This window comes from Embiotoca jacksoni, unplaced genomic scaffold, assembly GCF_022577435.1.
Source record: "Embiotoca jacksoni isolate LCO1_2020_lvr unplaced genomic scaffold, fEmbJac1.0.p SCAF_10, whole genome shotgun sequence".
Lineage (NCBI taxonomy): Eukaryota > Metazoa > Chordata > Actinopteri > Embiotocidae > Embiotoca > Embiotoca jacksoni.
The window spans coordinates 2,858,182-2,878,132 of record NW_027185230.1 but is presented as its reverse complement, the minus strand read 5'-3'; the positions used below and the strand labels follow the sequence as shown (position 1 = coordinate 2,878,132).

The 19,951-nt window shown below is 39.5% G+C and overlaps 1 protein-coding gene across 1 annotated transcript in view; it reads right to left on the bottom strand.

Annotated features, from left to right (window-relative positions):
* The window catches only part of igsf9a (immunoglobulin superfamily, member 9a), a 54,291-nt gene that overhangs the window by 22,571 nt on the left and 11,769 nt on the right, over positions 1–19,951 (bottom strand). Inside the window, exons 4-8 of the mRNA XM_069161872.1 lie at positions 12,660–12,806; positions 9,454–9,602; positions 7,155–7,266; positions 4,183–4,324; positions 212–357 (exon numbers count right to left, since the gene is read on the bottom strand). Of these exons, the coding sequence (XP_069017973.1) occupies positions 212–357; positions 4,183–4,324; positions 7,155–7,266; positions 9,454–9,602; positions 12,660–12,806 (696 nt within the window). The remainder of the gene's footprint in view (positions 1–211; positions 358–4,182; positions 4,325–7,154; positions 7,267–9,453; positions 9,603–12,659; positions 12,807–19,951) is intronic.

Genomic DNA, 19,951 nt, shown 5'->3' with positions numbered 1-19,951 from the left:
AATACAGCAGTCATATTGATAACTAATTATCCATCTATATCAATGATCATTTGATATTTCAGCTGTGAATTTCAACAACACAGCACTTAACAAATGATATGTTCATACACAAAAAACATCTTCCTATACTCACAGTTTAACCATAAAGTGCTGGAAAATTAGAAATACATATTTGATGTCTTACAACCAGAGACCACAAACAGAAACCTACGCATCACTGTGAGGTTGGCAGAGGCGGACGGTGGAGTCAGCAGGCCATTGGTTGGCACACAAGTGTAGTTCCCAGAATCCTCGGGGATGAGTCTGGAGATGAGTAGAGTTCCATCGACCATTATCTTCACTCGTGACTTTAGAGACCTTGAGAAATGACACATAGGAATTATTTAATATGTAAAGGACAAGGAGGCGACTTCAGAATAAGAGAGAGGTAATTCGGCTCAAACATTCCAGTCGAGTCAAACAGGCTCTCAGAACATCAACAGTGTAGGAGGGTTTTTTTTTTTTTTTTTTTTTTTTTTCTTTCTGTGAGTTATTCAGTATTCTGTACAGATGGAGGTTAAGGATATTTCATTTCATTTCAGTTAGAGTGGGAAGAGGAGAGCCCACTCATTTCATACAGTCTTACATTTACAGAGAAAACAGATAGAAAACCTGAGGGCCGCTCACAAAAATATATATATATCCACTTTAAAGAAATGTGTTTGTGGGACAACCCTCGGTCCAATTAGCACCCAGGTCAGAGGATGTATGTATTGAATTAACCTTGATATATCTTATCACTACTGTGTCAATGAATGCTTTGCTTATTCAAGCTCCACTTATGTTAATAACTAATGTTTTATATTAATAATGAATACAATGACCAATGGGTCAATGCCTACAAATATTTATTAACAACTCTGTAGCTCTACAGCTTTTGACCAAAATAATGGGGTTCATTCAGTCTCAGAAAGCTTCTTTCAGCAAGCTCATTTATGACAAACAGAAGACAAGATGGTGAAAAAACTGGATCTGAAAGAGCCAAATGGGTACCAAACTAGAGCTAAAAATCAGTAAAAGCTGGACTTACATTTATCAGGTGGACACAAACATGACTCTAAGTGAATGTTACTGATTACGTTTATGAAATAATATGTGATTCCTCACATTATTTTAGCAATTGTAGCAGCATGACTCTGTATGTGGTGATGTCTTGTCAGCAGGAGGTTCTCCACTTTGGTCCAGACTAAAATATCTCACTAACTGCGGGATGGATTGCAGGGAATTCAGTAGATAGTCTGCCTTCTCTTTCAATAGTTACATCCATGTTTCCCTTATGTCTAATACAGAAGTTTATGACCAAATACATGAGCCTCAGTTGTACTTTGTGTTTAGTGTTTTTTGTGTGTGGATGCAAGCGTTGCCGGGTATAAATTGAGGAAAACTAACAGCAGGTCTATTTTGGCATTATCAAAGAACACCTCACTATTTTTAACAAAGCAATTACTAAAGAGCTCATTTTCCAAAATTAGTAATAGATAATCAGAATAATCCTTGTGTGCTCTACTCAGCTGTTAACAGCATTATGTATCAGCTCCAAAAAGCCTCTCTGAATTTTTTTTTTCTTCATCAAAATTAGGTTGAGTATTAACCTAAGTATAATGTGATAGAGAAGTGCTCGAGAGGAGAAGTAATGCCTATTAAGCCCCCCACCTGCTCAACTGACCCTCTCCCAGCCACCGTTTTTTAAGAGAGTGTTCAATTGTCTGGTGGATGATTTGCTGGCAATCATGAACCATTCCCCGCACACTCAGATCTTCTCCCTGGCACTGAGCACAGCTTTTGTGAAACCTCTCCTACAGAAAAGCTCATTCATTGCTTTACAGTCTCAGGCCAATTTTATTTTTCCTTTTAAAGTGACACAACAGAAGCTTTTATAACATCTGAATTTTCTCCTTAACTTTTAGGTTTCGAGGACTTATATGTACCTGTTTGGAGAACAATATATTGACCTCATTAAGTGTGCTTTACTTTAGTTTTAGGCCGCTTGGGGAAGCAAGAGGTCAAAAACAGTCTAACAGACATGGAGGATGGCAAATTCCTGGCCTTATAAAGTGGTTGGGAAATATTTACAAATCCAGAAGACACAAAGCAACATTATCCTTCATTATAATCCAGCTGATGAACTTATGTCCAATATTCAATAACACTGTAACTCGTGAGAATTTTTTTTTTTTTTGCTGCTAAAAGCTCCATTAAGTTCACCAGCAATAGGCTGTCTGCTGTTTGGGCAGGTAGCGTGCTGCTGCTGGAAACAGGATTGGTGAGAGCACTGAGACCTGTGCAGTGACATTTATCTATTTTCAAGAAGTGTGGTGGCGCGCCTTCACCGGACTTGTTATGTATTAATTTGCTCATTTGCTGAATTAATAAACAATAGATTGTCAAACAACAATATATATCAGCTATTGTATATTGTTACTATGAATTGAATCAACATGAGGATATAAAATGATATAAAGTCTAATGTGGCACTGGATATTTTCCACATCGCCCATTCTAACTTGTAGGTGCACTCAACAGTAAATGTGTCATTCAGACATGTTGCCACTGGGAACAGAAATCCTTACATAGCTATGTTTAACATTTCATAACAGCATGTCATAACTGTACACTTGCACACTGGTGTGGATGTTCCCCTCTTCTGTGCTGATTAACAGACACAGAGAGAGAACACCAAGGTGAAAATCAGAAAGAGAAGGCTTCCTCTTAAAATCCCAGGCACAAAATGTCAAGCCCCAAGCAAGCACTTTCGTGTTTTTTTTTATGCTAATTTTAATTTTACATCTGAGGTAACAAAAAATAAATTAAAAAATCTACCTTTTATCATCTGTTGTATATTTCCAATGTACGGTTCGCTCTCTCCTGGGCAGACACCGCATGAATAAAGCATTATTTCATCAGTGGGAGACATGATTACTGCAAAGCTCTTTTTGTTCTGATCTACCAAAGAAACCTTTCACTTTTGAGCTTTTTAACGTGGCTTTTAGATCAGCGTTGGCCTGTAAGAATGGTATGTGCAGGCAATGTTAACTCGAAGTGAAAATATAAAAATAATAGCATGTCCATTAATACAGTTCTGTTCATTCTGCATCACGATAACGAGCTCTGACGCATTAAGAACTATCTTCAGCAACACGAAGAATAAGGAGATCCGCGACTGATGACCAACATGGAGTCCTGATCGCGACATCAGAGGCAAAGCACATTGCACTTTTTTATGAGCACCCTTTGCCTTTAGTGCCTATCAAAGCAGGGATCGCCATCGTCCCTCCCAGGGGACAAACACTCCACTCTGTCTTTAAGAGTACCAGAATCTTATGGAGGGGTTTAGTATTTCTCCAGAGAGTCCTCTTTGGCATCGTTATAGTGTATTCAAGATTTTGCAAGCTAAGTGTTAAATGTTTTTTCTTCCAAGCTAAATTAGCCAATTTACAGGAAACAAAATATGCATGGAGGGACTTCCATCATGCAAAGAGTGCTGCAACATCTGATTTTCATAAAAAGAAGTGACCCTAGCCCTCTTGTTCATACAAGCAGGGCAGGGGGTTTTGAGTGTGTGGTAAATAATTGAGTAATAAAACATATAAAATTGATGGATTTTGACCCAAATTACTGTAAATTTCAAGAGTACAATTTGTGTTCTCATGGTGTCCTCCATTTAACTCCAAAAATAGCTCAAATCTGGCCATTGGTCACCATAAAGTCCCTAAAGGCCTGAAGCAGAGCAGGTAGAGCACCTGTTTTTAACTCCCTCAACTTACTTTGGCTTTAGACTTGAGGCGTTGGCTTTAGAAGAAAATTCGACACATGTCATCAAATCAGTCGGTGTACCCACGCATGTGTACATGTCAGACAGGCTTTTAAGGAATGTTGTTTCAATTTGTTTGGTCCACTGGGACTGGCTTTTCATGTACTATAGCTCCATCGCCCAGAACAAAGACCTCTGAGGAGGTGAGTTTAAGTTTTCACTGACACAGAAGCAGATTTCAGTTTCTATACATCTCCAGAAGAATTTGTTTTGTTATTGTCGAACAAGATGTCAAAAACTTTTCTGAATTTTCTATCAAATAGTTGATCTGTTCTTACTGGTTGTCTTTAATTTTATGTATTTTATGAACAAAGAGTGATGACTGCACTCACTCGATGTGATGGACGTTGTCTCCGTCTTTCTGCCACACGTAGGTCATGTTGGGGGGGTCAGCCACCGCCTGACACTGGAGAAGTGCATTCTGGGACATGTTAAGAGCAGTGCTTTTGGGAGGAACAAGAATGACAGGTGGACCTAGAGAGAGGCAGGTTACAAAATGCATGTAATTAATTCACAAAAATGATTTTATCATTACTGATTCATCTGTTGATAATATGACATAAAAAGTCAGAAAATAGCTCAAAAGACTTTCCATTAGCATTCAATCATGACTAGTACATGAGTACAAGTTTAGGTTTTTCTGAACAGCAGCACAACAAAGGGTGGTCACTCACTGAAAACACTGAACTTGTGTGTTAAGAGTAAAATACTTTATCAACAAATGCATCACTGCCACCAGAATGAAAAGTTCCTTTGTCATAATTCAAATGAAGGATGGCAGATGTCTAAGAAACTGTCAGTGTGGCAGATTACGTGAAAAGAGTTACTGTATGTCTTCTCTTTTAAGACTTACATTTGGTAATTTAATATTTAGGTCAAATTCCCTCTACAGTCAGCTGAACAAACTAATGTCACACAGAAGTAGCAGTTACAACATGTTTCTTATTTTCACCTTTGTGATGTGTCCCCCGATTTACAGTATGTATCTTTTTGGCCTTTAATTTTAAAGCGGCTCACAATTATATGACAATTCCACCGGACAGACCAAATCGGAAGAAGATCTTGGTTAAGAGCTATAATTGACAAATGAAAAAAGATACTGAAAGGCTGAGAATACATTCTTACAAATACAAGACATAATTCAGCTTAATGTCATTTCTTATATACAATACTCCCCTTTCAATAAAATCAGCTCTACCCTTTAGTATCTTCCAACTTCCCAAGATGCAATAAAGAGGATGCAGATTTGTTTTCATGCTATAGAGCTGCAGCAGATTGGAACGCTATGGTATGTAGCACATCAATAACATACTACATAAAGACATAAAGCTCGACCAGAGCTTTGCTCTTTTGAGGGATAATGGTGTTGCCTCAATATGAAATTGTCTCACATTCTATGACAGCAGCTAAGAAATAAACTAAACCAACTTAACATCACGGTATAAGAACAAGATGGAGATATTCTGAGATGCAAAATATCCCTGCAATGTATATCAGAAAGAAATATTCCTGCAGTGTATCCTGGTGAGGGTAATAACAAGAGATAAAGAGGTAAAAGGTATGAAATTAAAATACGCTGTGCCACATAGAGCTGCGGTGGATTAGGTTTTAGGATGTTGGATTTGAATGAACACAAACAAGAAAAAACAACTGAAGGGAATATAGAAATAGGAATTTAGCCTACAGCGAAAATCAAAGTATAGTAAAACAAATATTATGTAAAACAGGAAATACAACAAATTCATGGAGATTAGGATCCATTTAGAAAGAAAAGAAATCCCCCTGAACACATCATTGGCTATAAAAACACTTGTCCATCTGGCTACAGCTTTAAGCTATATATAAATATATTTAATCAAAAAAAAATAATAATAATCTGTCTGCCCCTCCTATTCGTCTTTGGACCAAATCCATGCGTTCCGTTCTGTATGAGCGGTCGTCTGTCCCTGTCTGATGTCTGTTCAGGTACAGAACACTTCGTTTTTCTCTGCGATGTAAACGAGATAAACGTTCACTTATCGGTTCTGAAGGTGTCATGGCAATGGGAACTCACTAAAATTAGAAACACAATAGTCCCATGACTACTACAAAACTATATAATATAATTGCCTTGAAACTACTTACAAACAGCGGCTGCAGAACGCCACTACGATGTCACATTCATCTGTTCCCTCTGCCGTGCCAACCCCGTGCAGACACGTGCTATTTGCAGAGAGCTAACGCTGACACGCCACATGTTTTATGTATAAACAACCCCATAATCTCCACAGCAGTCATTACCGATCAGGTTTATCATCTTAAATGCATGATGGATATATCCACGAGTTCAGAGTTTAGGGCTTTTAGGCTGACTTCATCCAGATCAGCTATTAGTCGACTGCAATCCATCCACGTGGCAACGCTGCAGAAAAATGCAGCCAAAGCTTAGATAATGTGACTTAGACTTAACAGTATTAGGGCGGTGTGTGCTCATGGTGATTATTATTCAAAAAAAATGTGACCAGTGAGACTGTTGAGATCTCAAAATTAAGTGAAATCTCAAAAAGACCTTATGCCAAAATCAAAATGTTTCCCTGCGCGCAGGCGCTGCAAATGAGTCCTGGTTCTCCAGAGGAAAATCAGCAGTAGGAGTTGGAGTAGGAGTATGGGAAGAAGTCAGAAATAAATTCCACAGTGTCTTATGCAGCAGTGTGTCGGTGTAATCCAATGATACAGAGTTGCCTATTTGCATATTCTACATGTAGTTGGCCTTAAACTGGACTGTAAATCTGCAACCTGGAAACTTGTGGGAATCTATCAAGGCTGTAGGAGCAGCTGGAAAAATGGAAAACATTATACACTGTGACACTTTGACCACATACCTCAGGAAACATTTATATTTTCTATTCAAGGAGGAATAATTTTAGAAAAAAAACCATGTTAATATTGATGGCCAAACAGAGGCATTACTCATTTCAGTGTGCTGCTGCAGCCTAACAAGCTCAGTAAACTGCCACGTCTCTGTTGCAGCATTGAAACTGAGAAAAACACACAGCTTCATCACGATAAGGCAACGCTGCGAAACCCCAGATGATGTCTTGTCTCATATCATGACACTGATAATATTGACACAGCGACAAAATAAGAGTCAAATTCAGTTTGCGTTCCTTGTTGCCGCTTCGTCGCATGATGCAAGAGGGAGAAACAGAAATGTAAATGATGGTGGCTTCAAGCCAGTCAGGCACACAGACATCACAGAGACTGAAGGAACTGGCAGGCAGACAGACAGAAAGACAGACAGACAGACTGTTGGGCAACAACTGACCTTTGATCTTCACTTTTGTCACGCAAGTCACGTTTCCCTCCGAATTGGAGGCGTGGCAGGTGTACTGTCCTGCTGACTGCATGCTCACTGCTCGCAGAGATAAGACTCCATCCTGGTAAATATGACATGACAGATAAAGGTGGATGGATGCAAACAGTATCTACGGATGCATACATATGAAAGACACACATAAAGGAAGACAGACAGAAGTAAGCGTTGCATGTGCAAAACTTTGGGCACCCTGCTGCCAGCCATCTACATCCAGAACCTGTTGACATTTAGTGGAGTCCTTTCGTGCTATTGACTACCACACAACCCCAAGTGAACATTTCCAGCCAATGCTTAACAGTTGGAAATATTTTTCTTTTTCAAACACAGCTTTTGTGATTGTGGCCAAAAACCAAAATTTTAACTCATTTCCAAAACTAATTTTCCAAGCCTGATTTACTAAGATCTTAAATAAAGGGTACTAAATTATGTGTTCCTTCCAAAAGTTAGGACATTTTTTTTTTTAAATCAGGTGTAAATCACTGTATTTAAATGAGGGGTTCACGTGTATTAAAGTGATTCCAGCCATGGAAAGCAGAGCGACCGCAAAAGGAAATATGATCCCATTGAAATTAAGAAATATAACAAAAACAAAACGCTATATAGGAGATTATTAGCAAGAAAGTCAATACTGTGGGAAAAACAAAAAGGCAAAAAAAAGACTTAATAATAAAACGTCGGCAAATAAAAGAGGAGGGACGGTGGAACAAACACCGATCAGCAGGTCCAGATCTTTCTGTGATGAGCAGGTGAATCAGTTTCAATCAGTGCCTCATGAGTGCTCGTGAACCTTACGAAGCTACCTGTGAATTCTGCGGGACATCGCATTCAGTACCTGTGACAGCACACCTGAATAACGGGACTGGGCGGGATATCCAAGCAGCGGTACGCTGGAAAGACCCAGAGGCAGGAAAATGCTGAGTCGTAAGAAGTTTTGACATTGCTGATATTTCGAGGCTCCTCCTTATTATTGGCTGTCAATCATCATTCAGTTAATTCAATAACTCAGAAATGTCATCGCTGGACAAACTATATGTCTGAATCATTTTCTCCTCTGTCACTTCAAAAATGTTTCCACATGTGTAAAACCACGTTCTCAACGTATTCTTTAGTTTTCCTGCATCTCCTTCTCACCACAATAAGAGCAACCATCTCTCCAGATTTGCGCATCAGACTAATACGTTCCTTTCAGTCGTACTAAAATGCACAACAATCACTTCTCCTATTTCTACTTTCAGGTTTAGTTAATGTCGTTGCGGGTGCTAAATTGTTCTATTCGCATGTTCCCTCCCAGTATTTTGCAACTTCAAGCAGAAACGCCCAATATTACATATGCCTGAGGGCAAACACGCAAAATGGACGTGTTAAATTGCACATTTGAAAGACATAATCCCCACTGCACATCGTTAGTAAATCTGCTGGGATATTTGTTTCCGGGTGGTGTGGAGTTTACACACGCAAACCTTTAGTAAATCAGGCCCTTAGTACGTACTGCAGCTACCCTTAAAAGGTACGTATTGTTGGATGTAGTATGTATACAATTGGGACGTACTACTTCATCATAACAATACGCCCTGAACGTTGACCCTCTTGGTCATATCCATCACGAGCCGTTCCTACAGGATGCGATTTGGAATGAGTACGCTTCCTTTTAATGCCTCTTGTCCTTCTTCCTGTTAAATCTTTTTCTGGAATACTAAATAGTATGGTCGTAAGGATATTGGAACGCAGAGTCTGATCCAAATGTGGCTAAATCCTCATCGGTGCATGGAAGTACATGACATCACCTCTTTCTAGTAGAGCCCCGCCCACTTCAAACCACAGAATGAGCACGGAAATCAGTGTTGTAGTGATGGCAGAAAAGTATGTGTTCAGTTACGATGCCATCAGTCACAGTAAAACAGTTGATTAATGGAAAAAAATAACTTTTCAGTTTTTCACTTTAAAAGCAAATATTTCAATACTTCACAAAACAATTAAAACAAACAATGAAAGAATACCAAAGAACTTAGTTTTTCTGTTCTTTTGAAAGCCAGGTAAACATCTCTTATGACCTTTTGAAGCATTACCCCTGTTTGGGATCACTGGACTAATGATTGGACACGAGGCCAGTGGCAGTAAACAGTAAAATGCACTGGTGCATCAGGAATAACAACTTAATAATGTCATGCAGAAAGCAAAAATATACAAGTAACGTTTTCTACAGACACAGATTGTACATAAATGCATTACACAATTAGTTTACGCATACCTGATCAGTTTTCCTTTGAAAGACTATGCCATCTTTTAGCCAGGTGATGGTCGGAGTAGGGTTGCCGATGGCAACACAGGCAAGAGAAAGGTGACCTCCATCCAGAGCCTCCAGCACAGGAGGCGGGGTTTCAGTGAAGGTGGGTGGAGCTAGGGATAGAAAGAACATGAAGGACTTCATATTAACAATCTAAGTGCACAATGTACAGCACACGGGGCAAGAACATTTTAAACTGTGTCCAAATCCACTTCTACAAATTTAACGGGAAATAATCTGAGCGCAAGGTAAGCCAGATGCACGGTTCAAATAGGTTGCACTCAGTCTCTGAATCAATTATAGGTGCATTTTGGATGTGACATTATTAAACCCTTCAATCTATTGCTATTACAATGACAGATTTGCCAAGTAGTAGGAACGAAAAGAAATCATCCCGGAATTGAGAATTGAGCAGATTGATGTTCGCAATATTAATCTTTGACACTGTAATCTTTTTTATTTTCAATCTCTTCCATGTCTGTACACTTCTGCATATCCCTGTGTGTGTAACTAACAGAGTATTTGCTCGTAGTGCACCTGCCAGGTAGGTGAGTATTACCATGTATTACTCCAGAAAATAATAAAACGGTAAAATACTGCACTGGTATTTTAAGGCCAGGTTTTTGTTGATCAAAGGCGCCATGGCTTTCTGCTGCTTTAAGATAGCAACGCACCAGCAATGTACCTGACCACACCTCATTTGAACACCAACACACCCATGTGTGTTCAGATGATTGCAAGGACATTTGCTATTCAAACAACATGGGCACTGAGTAGGAAAATGACAACTTCACTATTAAACTAGCAAAGAAACTTGCATTGTATTTGGTGTCAAACGGAGGCCTGCGATGCTAATTTAACTACACATGTGCACATCTCCATTTGAGGAAAGTACCTTATGAAGATGCACACAAATCACCTGAACAGATTGACTCCATTTCGGCAAAAAATAAACTCCAGATGTCTGATACGGACGCTCTCTTATTTCTCATTCTCAAAGAGAACTATAAAGCTCGGCAGACACTGTCTTCTTCCAAGCAACAGCGATACGGACGGAACTACAAACAGAAAGGCTGGACTAGCAGACGATTAATCTTTTGTCTCTCTCGTCCCCGTTTTCTTTAATCAAGTTGCATGCAGCATGACAGCAGCTCGGCCTTGTTTGTTAAACAGCGGCAGCCTGTGTGCAGTTTACTGACATCAAGACGCATTATTATTTTACAAACCGAAGCAAAAATGTCAGTTACAAACGCTGCCTTTCAGATCTGCTAACGTGAATGTTTTGCTGCAACTTTAAGTCTCAGATCTCATCAAAGGACATCCAGAGATGTTTTTTTTTCTTTTGATGTCTGCAAACACTCAAAACATAAACAAGCCACTTGCAACTTCTCGGGACTTACTGTATATCCCCATTGTACTTCTTTTTTTTATATAATAAATAACCATAAATCTGTTTTTCTTACTCACCTCCTCGACAAAAGCTTTTGTACGTTAATGATGTTTTGTATGTTATATTCACCACAGAGCTCTTTTATCTTTGCATGTCCAGCCGGTGAAGGACACTGACAGTCCCATGTGCTGAGGAAGAGTGCAATAGCTAGGTGAAGAGCATACCTGCAGGGCATGTCAGGCCTAAAGTACACAGTCATACTCTATTATCATTCCCACATCTAAGCTGACGCTCACACACACCAGCTCGTTGAAACTGTCTCGCCTCTCTTTGATCTGTGGCGCGCTCATACGCACTGTTCGGTGCGTTTGTGCATGGAATCACAGCAAAGGGTTTTCAAAATACAGAGAAACTTCAAAGCACAAAAATATAATGATGCATATTTCATATTTAGATTTATTATTTAAAGCTATCAATAAATATGACGATAACTCTAGTCAGCGATTATTCTTTTCAAAACCTGCGTGAAGAAAGTCAAAAGTTATCTAAATTACCTGATCTGTACAGAGAGTTCAGACACTTTTTGAAACTGCTCTTAACAACATTTTCAAAAGTTTAAATAAGTGTTTTATATATATTGAACCTGTCAAAAGTTGTGACGTTTAAGCACGGCTTTTAAGGGTAAATGAAATTAAACACCGGATGTGTGGAAGAGTTAAAAGTTCACATCCGAATAGTGTGAACTGCCTAATGAGGCAGAAAAACAGACACATTCATTTGAATTTCTAACCTATAAATGATTAAAATGTGAACTGTGGCTCATGTTAAGAAGTAACAAACTAAAACAGAGGATCAACACAATGAAAGCTGGAGCATTCAAAATATTTTCTTCTGTCTGTTTTTTTTTATATATATATAAATACCATTACCTAAGAAAAAATTATGATTTCAGGATAAGTGGATTTTAAGTGCAGCTAAGGGTCGAACTGAAATTGAAATCCATGTTTTGCAAATAAATCAAATGACGAAAAAAATAAAAAATAAAATCACAAATTGAATATGCATGAGGTTTTACTTGTTTTTCTGCCGTGACAGCGCCCCCTAGATCAGTACTCTCTCGAGATGGGTTTATGGTTTCTTACCAATTATGGTGCTGTATTTGATTGGTGCAAACCTGCGGCCTGGTGCAAACACTAAGAATAATTTATGAGATATTCAAATACCACAGGCAGTTAGCCAAGCTGAAGGGAAAATATTTTGTTCTATACAGAAGCAGCTACTTGTTGCCTGGCTTGCTCAAATGCTTCCGTCTTTGCTGTGATTTTAGTGTGGAAACACTGCTCACATTAAGGTTTGCCCAGCCTCTCTGAAGGGCAGACCAATCAGTGACCAGCAGGGGTAGCTAAGCGTGATGTCAATGAAGTCAAGCCTTTTTTTTTTTCTAAGTGTAGTTCCAACAATGGCAGCGGTTGTAGAGTTGCAGTACACAACTTACAGCATATGGTGGTCAATGGTATTTGGTTAAAGGGTTGCTCCAATAGTCTACGTCTACGACTTCTTTTGCTGTGATTGCGTCAATCACAACAAAAGAAGTCAGGTTAGAAATCTTCTGGGTGAGGTCAATCCTCTGGATCAAACGATATTTGTTGCTCAAATAGGTTTATGTCCTGTCCTCTTGTTTGCAGTTGGATCACTGATTTGTCTTATTGAGCTAACTCTAATCCAATTGGAAAACAGCCACAAAGACACACACAAACACACAACACTCCATTCACCTCACCGGTTACAGAGAGTAGAGTCCAGGTGCCATTTCCCGGCTCATCTGTGGGTTTATCCAGTAAGAGGATTCGACACTCGTACAAGCCTTGGTCATCCAGCAGCAGGCCCTCCAGCCTCAGGGCGGTGATTCGTACTAGAGACACCCTCCCTGCAGAAACACAGTGCCAGTGAAAAGGTGAGAGGGCAGGCACGAGGAACACGGGAGAGGCCAAATGCAAGTGATGCTGACTTCACTTGTCATCTCGTTGTCCTGAGCTGTGTGTAACTATCGGAGCGTCATGCTTTGTTGAGCAGAAAACGAACTGTGTCCTCAAATGCTGCCTGAAAAAAACCATACAGTAACACATCCACACAAAAAGCACAGCATACACACAAACTTAGAAATCTGATCTCCTGGTTGCCAGGTGACGGCTCCCTTGAGCCAGTGTGGCTCACAACATCAGCCCTTTCTCTTTTCCAGCCTGCAGTCTGCATCTTTCTGTGTCCATCTTGTTTTCACACTTTAGCAGACACACAATTGCCCAGTGACCCGACAGCGTGGGACAGAGAGGCGAAAGAGAAGCTGTCAATGAAAGCTTTATTTAAGGACACACAGACTTGTCTCTGCACCGTCTCCGAAATGAGAACATGTAAACAGCACTGCAGTGTGGCAGCGCGGTATGACTGGGAAGCCTGTGTTGTGATGGTAATTATTAACAGAGCCCCTGATTTCTGGTGGCTGTGGCAGGGAGGGATGGGCCTGACAGTCAAACAGAAACAGGAAGTTGGAGTAAGGTATGCTGGCAGCGATAACACACCCTATTTACTTTTCAATGCCGCCGAAGGGGACTAAATCCACACGGGGAAAGGAGAGGGGGGGGTTAAAGTCGAGCAAAATACACATCAGCATACACTCCGGGGATTAGTACATTTCAAAATCCAACCCTTTGACCCCTGGCAGTTTTTTTCCTCTCTCTCATGTTCACCGGCTCAGTGTGATATAGGTCACTACAGCACCTTAGAGGAAAGGTTGTGCTGATAGAAGGGATGTGGAGGCATCAGGTTAAAGCAAAGAGGAGGGGGCTGCAGGGAAAATAAGATCGGGGCTGATCACCACAACTGAAAAATGCATGATTGCAAGAGATTTGAATGGAAGTTAAATCAAGTGCAAAGCCAGTCGAACAACAGAAGACACAGACGGAGGAAATGTGTCTTTGTCTCAACATTGTAATCTTTGCCAGTGTGTTTGTGCTGTGCATGTCTGACAGTGTAAAAACAAGTGTGCACTCATGCGGGGAAAAAAAAAAAGGCTTAAGTGAGTTGTCAGTCTGCCAATAAATCATGGGTGTAGTAAAATGATGTGAGATTAGCTTTGCATTGTTGATGTAAATGAAACAACAACATTTCCATTTGTGTTTTTCAGTCAAACTCACTGCTGGTCAGCAAAGAAAATGAAGGACAACGTTTTAACATTGAGTAGTAAGCAAGTGGAATAAATCAGATTTGGTGAGCATTAAAACCTTTAATACATTTTCAATTAATTATGCAGTATAAGCAACTTGACTGACCTGCAAGCAGCTGTGGAAAACGTATTCGGATCCTTTACTTGAGGTAAAGTACTAATACAGGATTGTAAAAATACTCCATTACAAGTTAAAATCCTGTATGAAAAATCCTACTTAAGTAAAAGCACACAAGTAACTACAAAACGTAGTTAAAGTATTCAAGTTAAATTACTGCTTTGGTTCCTCTGACTGATATAGTCTCATATATGACATCATTACAATATTAATACTGCAGCATGTTACTGTTGTAGCTGCTGCAGGTGCAGCCAGTTTCAACTACTTTAATTACAGTTTTATATTCAGGACAGCGTAGAAAAGTGAAGGGTCGTCAGCTGATTATTAGGAAATGAAAGAAGAAAAAATAAAGTTCTGATCCATGTTTTGTTTTTTCAGTTTTTTGACTATTTCTCAAAGTTTAGATTTTTGCTGATATAGTTTGAACATTTATTGAAATTAGACCATGTGAGAAGTTTGGAGGGAAAAGTCACTGTTTTGTGGAGCTGTTAACAACTCACATCTGAACTGTGAACCCCACAACATATTGTTTTTAACAGACAAACAGGTTGGAAACCACTAATTTCTCCAACATTATGAGGTATTTTAAAAGCTTGTTCTATTATCCATTGTGTCAAATCTTCATCTGAAGAGTAATGAATGCTGTCAGATGAATGCAGTGGCGTACAAAGTAAAATATGTCTCTCTAAAATGTGGAATGGAGGAATAAAGTAGTAAAAATATGTAATTAAAGTAAAAGTCGCTCCAATTTTAACTAATTAACTCAGTTACATTCCACCACTGCGTGCAGGAGTCCCTGACATCACCCCACTGCAACGCTACTGGTCACATGTTGTCAACCAACATCAGTGTCAACCTCACACACTCTCTTGTGGCTGATCAGGAGCAAATCTCTGCAACTAGGTGACAAAATGCTGTGGAGGGTTTATCCTGAAGAGTGGCGACTGTCCTTGGTTTTCAGAAGTGATGTGCTGCAGTCACATCTGGGTGTAAAAGCTGTGTCTGCAGACCTTTGGCCATATTGTGCATTTGTATTCTATACTACTACTCAGAAAAAATAACTGCTGTTAAGAGCATTCACGATTTAGTCTTTTGGCATCTTTACAAATGTGGTGCTAGAAATTTGCTTCAAAATAATCTAAAGTGAAAAAAAATCTGCTGTCGAGCAATAACGGACTGAAACTGATATGGACAACAACCCCCACCAACAACACTCACTCCTTCTCCTCGTCATGTTCTGTGCTCCACACACTGACAGTATTTAATTACACAAAAAGCAGCTTTGCAGCTTTTTGACTAAACAGCATCTCCTATCAGTTCAACCCAACATACTGCACGTGCGCACACACACACACACACACACACACACACACACACACACACACACACACACACACACACACACACACACACACACACACTGCTCGATACATTTTCTTGCAAACCGGTCCCAAACTGAAGCCCCCTGAAGACCTCCTCCTCTGATACACTTTTAGGTGACAGAGAAACACAAAACCATTCAGCGCCGTGAAGAAATACAACTCTCCACAAGTGAAAAAATTAAGTCTGTAGACTGAGACTTGAATAGATTATTAAATGTGGCGGTCATTATCTTTAAGACAATTGGACTTCAAAAGACAAATGAGAAGCTGTCTTTATTCAACTGAGTGACTAATTAAAAACCATTGTGTTATTTGAGGTGGATGAAGAAGCATTTTGAAGTACGATGCTTTCCAAATATCACATCTTCTTTGAAAAAGTTCTTTTGAAACTCATTTTTGGTCCTTTTAAAAATGTATACCTAATACACTGTAGCTCTTTTTTTATTATTATTATTGCTGCTTTATCGGTTTTGTCATTTTACACGTTTTTTTTTTGTTTTGTTATTTTATGATGAAATATTTCAAAACTGCAAATTACTTTTATGGGATGACTACAGGTGTGAGGTCCTTTATGCAAGCAGGCACTCTGCTGACAAAAGGAACATTTTGAAAGGCCACAGTGAGAGCATCTTTATTTTTCTCACTTTTATTCAGTGCAGGATGCAGCAGCTATATTGATTTTCTTTCTTCCAAAATGGATATGTAACATTTTAGAAATGAAGATTTCAAATTATAAAAAAAGGTCTTTTGCGGAATTATCTGGAAAGTGTTTTGTTTTGGTTTGACAGGGGGCCTGTGTAAGAAATTATTTAAATTCGATAGTACTTTCTGCGACACAGACGTTTATATCCCTGAGAATATGACATCCGCGGGCAGCAGGCCCACGTCATCTCCGAGAGATGTCGTTAGCGCTTGGCAGGCTGCACGGAGGCATTCAGGTTTCGGTTTGAGACACAAGCAGATAAGGTTTCACCCCTCGTTTCTTGTGGCCCTGTGAAGACCGACTGTGTCACAGTTTGAAATTTGAATTGAAGGGCTCGCTCGCTGCCAGGGGTAGAGGCCTAGCTGCTGCTGTAGTGAACATGAATAATCCCAGGCTCTCATGTCTGTCCGTGTGGGGAAGGAAGCATATTAGCCATTGTAGCAGGGATAAATGTGTTGCTCCTGCACATAGGCTGATTGCGATAGGATTTGCACGGGAAGGACTCGCGAACAGTTCATTTATACAGCTTTATTTACATTTTATAGAGTCAGCAGCTGTATGGGTGCTGAGGGACTTTCTGTCCTGTTCACAGTGCAGATGCTAATCCTTTGATCTTTACTGCTCTATTACAACAAATACATTTAAACCCTTTTAGCTCTCAACACTCTCAAGGGAGCAATCTGAAGTAAATCTACTGTATCTCCCACTTTGTGAAGCTACAAACACAGCCAAACACAAAGAATAGTGAATGGAGGAGGATAAATTCGGTCAAAAAAGTTGACTCTATTAAAAGGTGGTGAAGAAGGAGGGGAGAAGTGCACAAAACCCGAGCCTCAGCGGAGGGAAGCACTTGGATAAGTTGCATTTGAATCACAACAGCCTAAACAGCAGTTGGATTCTGGGTCCTGGAGCCAAACTGTTGAGATACCCGAGAACATTCCCGGCCTGAGGGGGTGAAACACACACCAGTCGTTCAACCTCTAAAGCATTAGTTTCCCATGCAGCACCTGTTACTCCCACACCAGCCAGTACCTGTGAGAAATCCTGAGCTCAGCAGGAGATGGGGACAAAGCATCTTTTTCAAACCTTTTGAATCTGTAGAGAACAGCAGCTTTCTGTTTGCCACCTGAGAGGCATGTGATTAGCATACCTGTCCCTTTAAAGATGCTGCTTTCCTGTGCAAGATGCCTTACGGTTGAGTGGAACGGACAAAAGGTGTACTTCATGGGCCAAAGGGCAGGCAAATTTTCAGGTTTTTACGACCAGTGTGTTGCCCGCTTCTTCTTGAAGCAATGTAATTGAGTGAAATGAGGTGTGACATCAGTGGATGTTCAAGGATTGTCTTCAGCGAGTCAGCGACAAAAGGCTACTGTCTTTTATGAGCCTGGGCTGGAATTAAAGTTGGCCCCACTCCCACTCACCATAATTCATCAGCCAAGGTTCGCCCTGACTTTATTGCTATGTAAATGTCTATATTGTATTTCCTGGTCGGGATGGGAGAGGGAGTGGCATCCAGCTCAGATGAGAAAGGCCTTAACTCAGCTGAAAGCAGGTTCTGCTCCTTTGACAAACAAACACTTAAGTGCAGTGATTACAGCTCATTACTGGATGTTAGTACAACCAATGAATCTGAAGATTTTGTTAAATTGTACAAAATACAGTGAGTTGAAGGATAAGGCTGGATATATTTTATTTTTAAAAAGTCCCTCACTAACAAGAAAATGATACAACTATCAAGTATTTTCAATACAGGAAAAAACAAAAATGTATCATTCCTCTGTGAGCTAAATTACAGCTATTTGCACAATACCACTGAGCCACACCCATTTGACAACCCAATACGACAATGCCTATTGGTTTGTTAAATACCGTTTTAAAGCCTCCAGTCTAGCATTTTGCTCATCGCCATCTTGTTTTTTGGAGGCAGAAGTGACCATATTTGGACAAGCTGGGGAGGAGCGAGGGGTGGATCTGACCATAGACTGTATACAAATGTGAGTGTAGCAGAGGAACCTTACAGTGCAATACCTCCAAAGGCTGCAAGGAGTTGGCTCCAAAAAGCCTCTGGCCCCAAAAACTCCCATTTCTATGGCAACATAACAGAAGTCGGTGTTTTCTGAAATTAGATTTTACAGAGCCAGCCCCAGAGGCCCTCCGTAGTATTGCACTTAAGCTTTGGCTTCTGTTTTTCTAAAGACTATGTCCATTTTTTGGAAACAAGTTGTTTATTTTAATCTTTTCATGGGATTTGTAGCCTGTATAAAAATTACACTATAACATCTGCCTTATCCTTAAAAAAATTGTAAATTACCTCTATCGAACAGTAGCTTGTATCAATGTTCGTATAAGGCCTGTACCTAATAAATATTCATATATATATATATATATATATATATATATATATATATATATATATATATATATATATATTCAACTGCCCTGAGATCGAGTATGACATTTAAATAACAACTTGGACAAACTCTATCTTCTGTTGAAATTAATGTGATCTTCACAACAGTTTCAAAATGCTCATTATATTGAGATTATTTTCACAGTTACATCAGTTGATTTTTTTTTTTTGACCAACCCTTCAACAAGCCCCAACACCCCTCCTAATGTTGAGGTTATTTGGATTGTGCATCATACCAGTCTTACTTTAACAGCACGACATTTATTCTGAAAACCACAGTTAAACAAGATCACAATCCATCAATAAATGTATTACATCGATATTGATGTGCATTTCTACTTACATTATTTAGTTCCACATCCTCTTTTTTGCTGTATACGTCCTGTAATTCAGCTGTAATGGTGGTGAACTTTAAAAAAGCACCATTAAAACAAGACATTTGAAATGTTTGGATGATTATTTTATAAACATTTTCTCAAAATGATCTGGAGTTTTTGGAAACTCAACTAGAATATAAAAACAATTTGTGTGGGTTTGAAAAGTGTTTAGCTGCAGTCCATGAGTTTGTAATGACTGATGTAACAGTGAGTAAGAAGACTTTTGAAGAGTATTAAAGAAGAGAATTGCCTTTGCAGTAAATATAAAATGAAATATTGATTGCTGCTATCTACCTCCTATCTGTACTCTGAATGCTGAAAAATAAATGACAAGGTTAACTACTCTGTGCTCGTTAGCTGTGTGATGTGCTACCACCTGTGTGTCAAGCTGTAAAAATTAATTTCCCTCTTTGAAATGGTATCACCATGCCTCCCCAGGCAGTTTCTGTCCAGAAACTGCACTTAAATCAAACCCTACATGGTGCTGCAGCAGAAATTCAAATAGCCTGGAAAGGTCCATAGGTTGAATTTATCTTCAGGCTCTGACAAAAGGAAGATCTGAGCCACCCATACATGCTTTCTTTTTGTCCACATTTGTGCCATTGTTTATGACTTTAAAGGATAACAGAAACACAAAGGTGTTCTTGGTCCATTGAGGATCTTTTTACCCCACAGACTATCTTTGTTCTCTGTGCTGTGGGCAGAAAGTGCACAATAGATGATGATGCAATATGAGAGTTTCAGCTCCTTTAAAAGTAGCTCCCACTCAAGGTGTGTTATTGAATATACTCTGAGACCAAGATACTTGTTATATCCTCTCAGTGTAAGAAACCAGGGCGAAAGCTTGTCATAACAGCTCTGA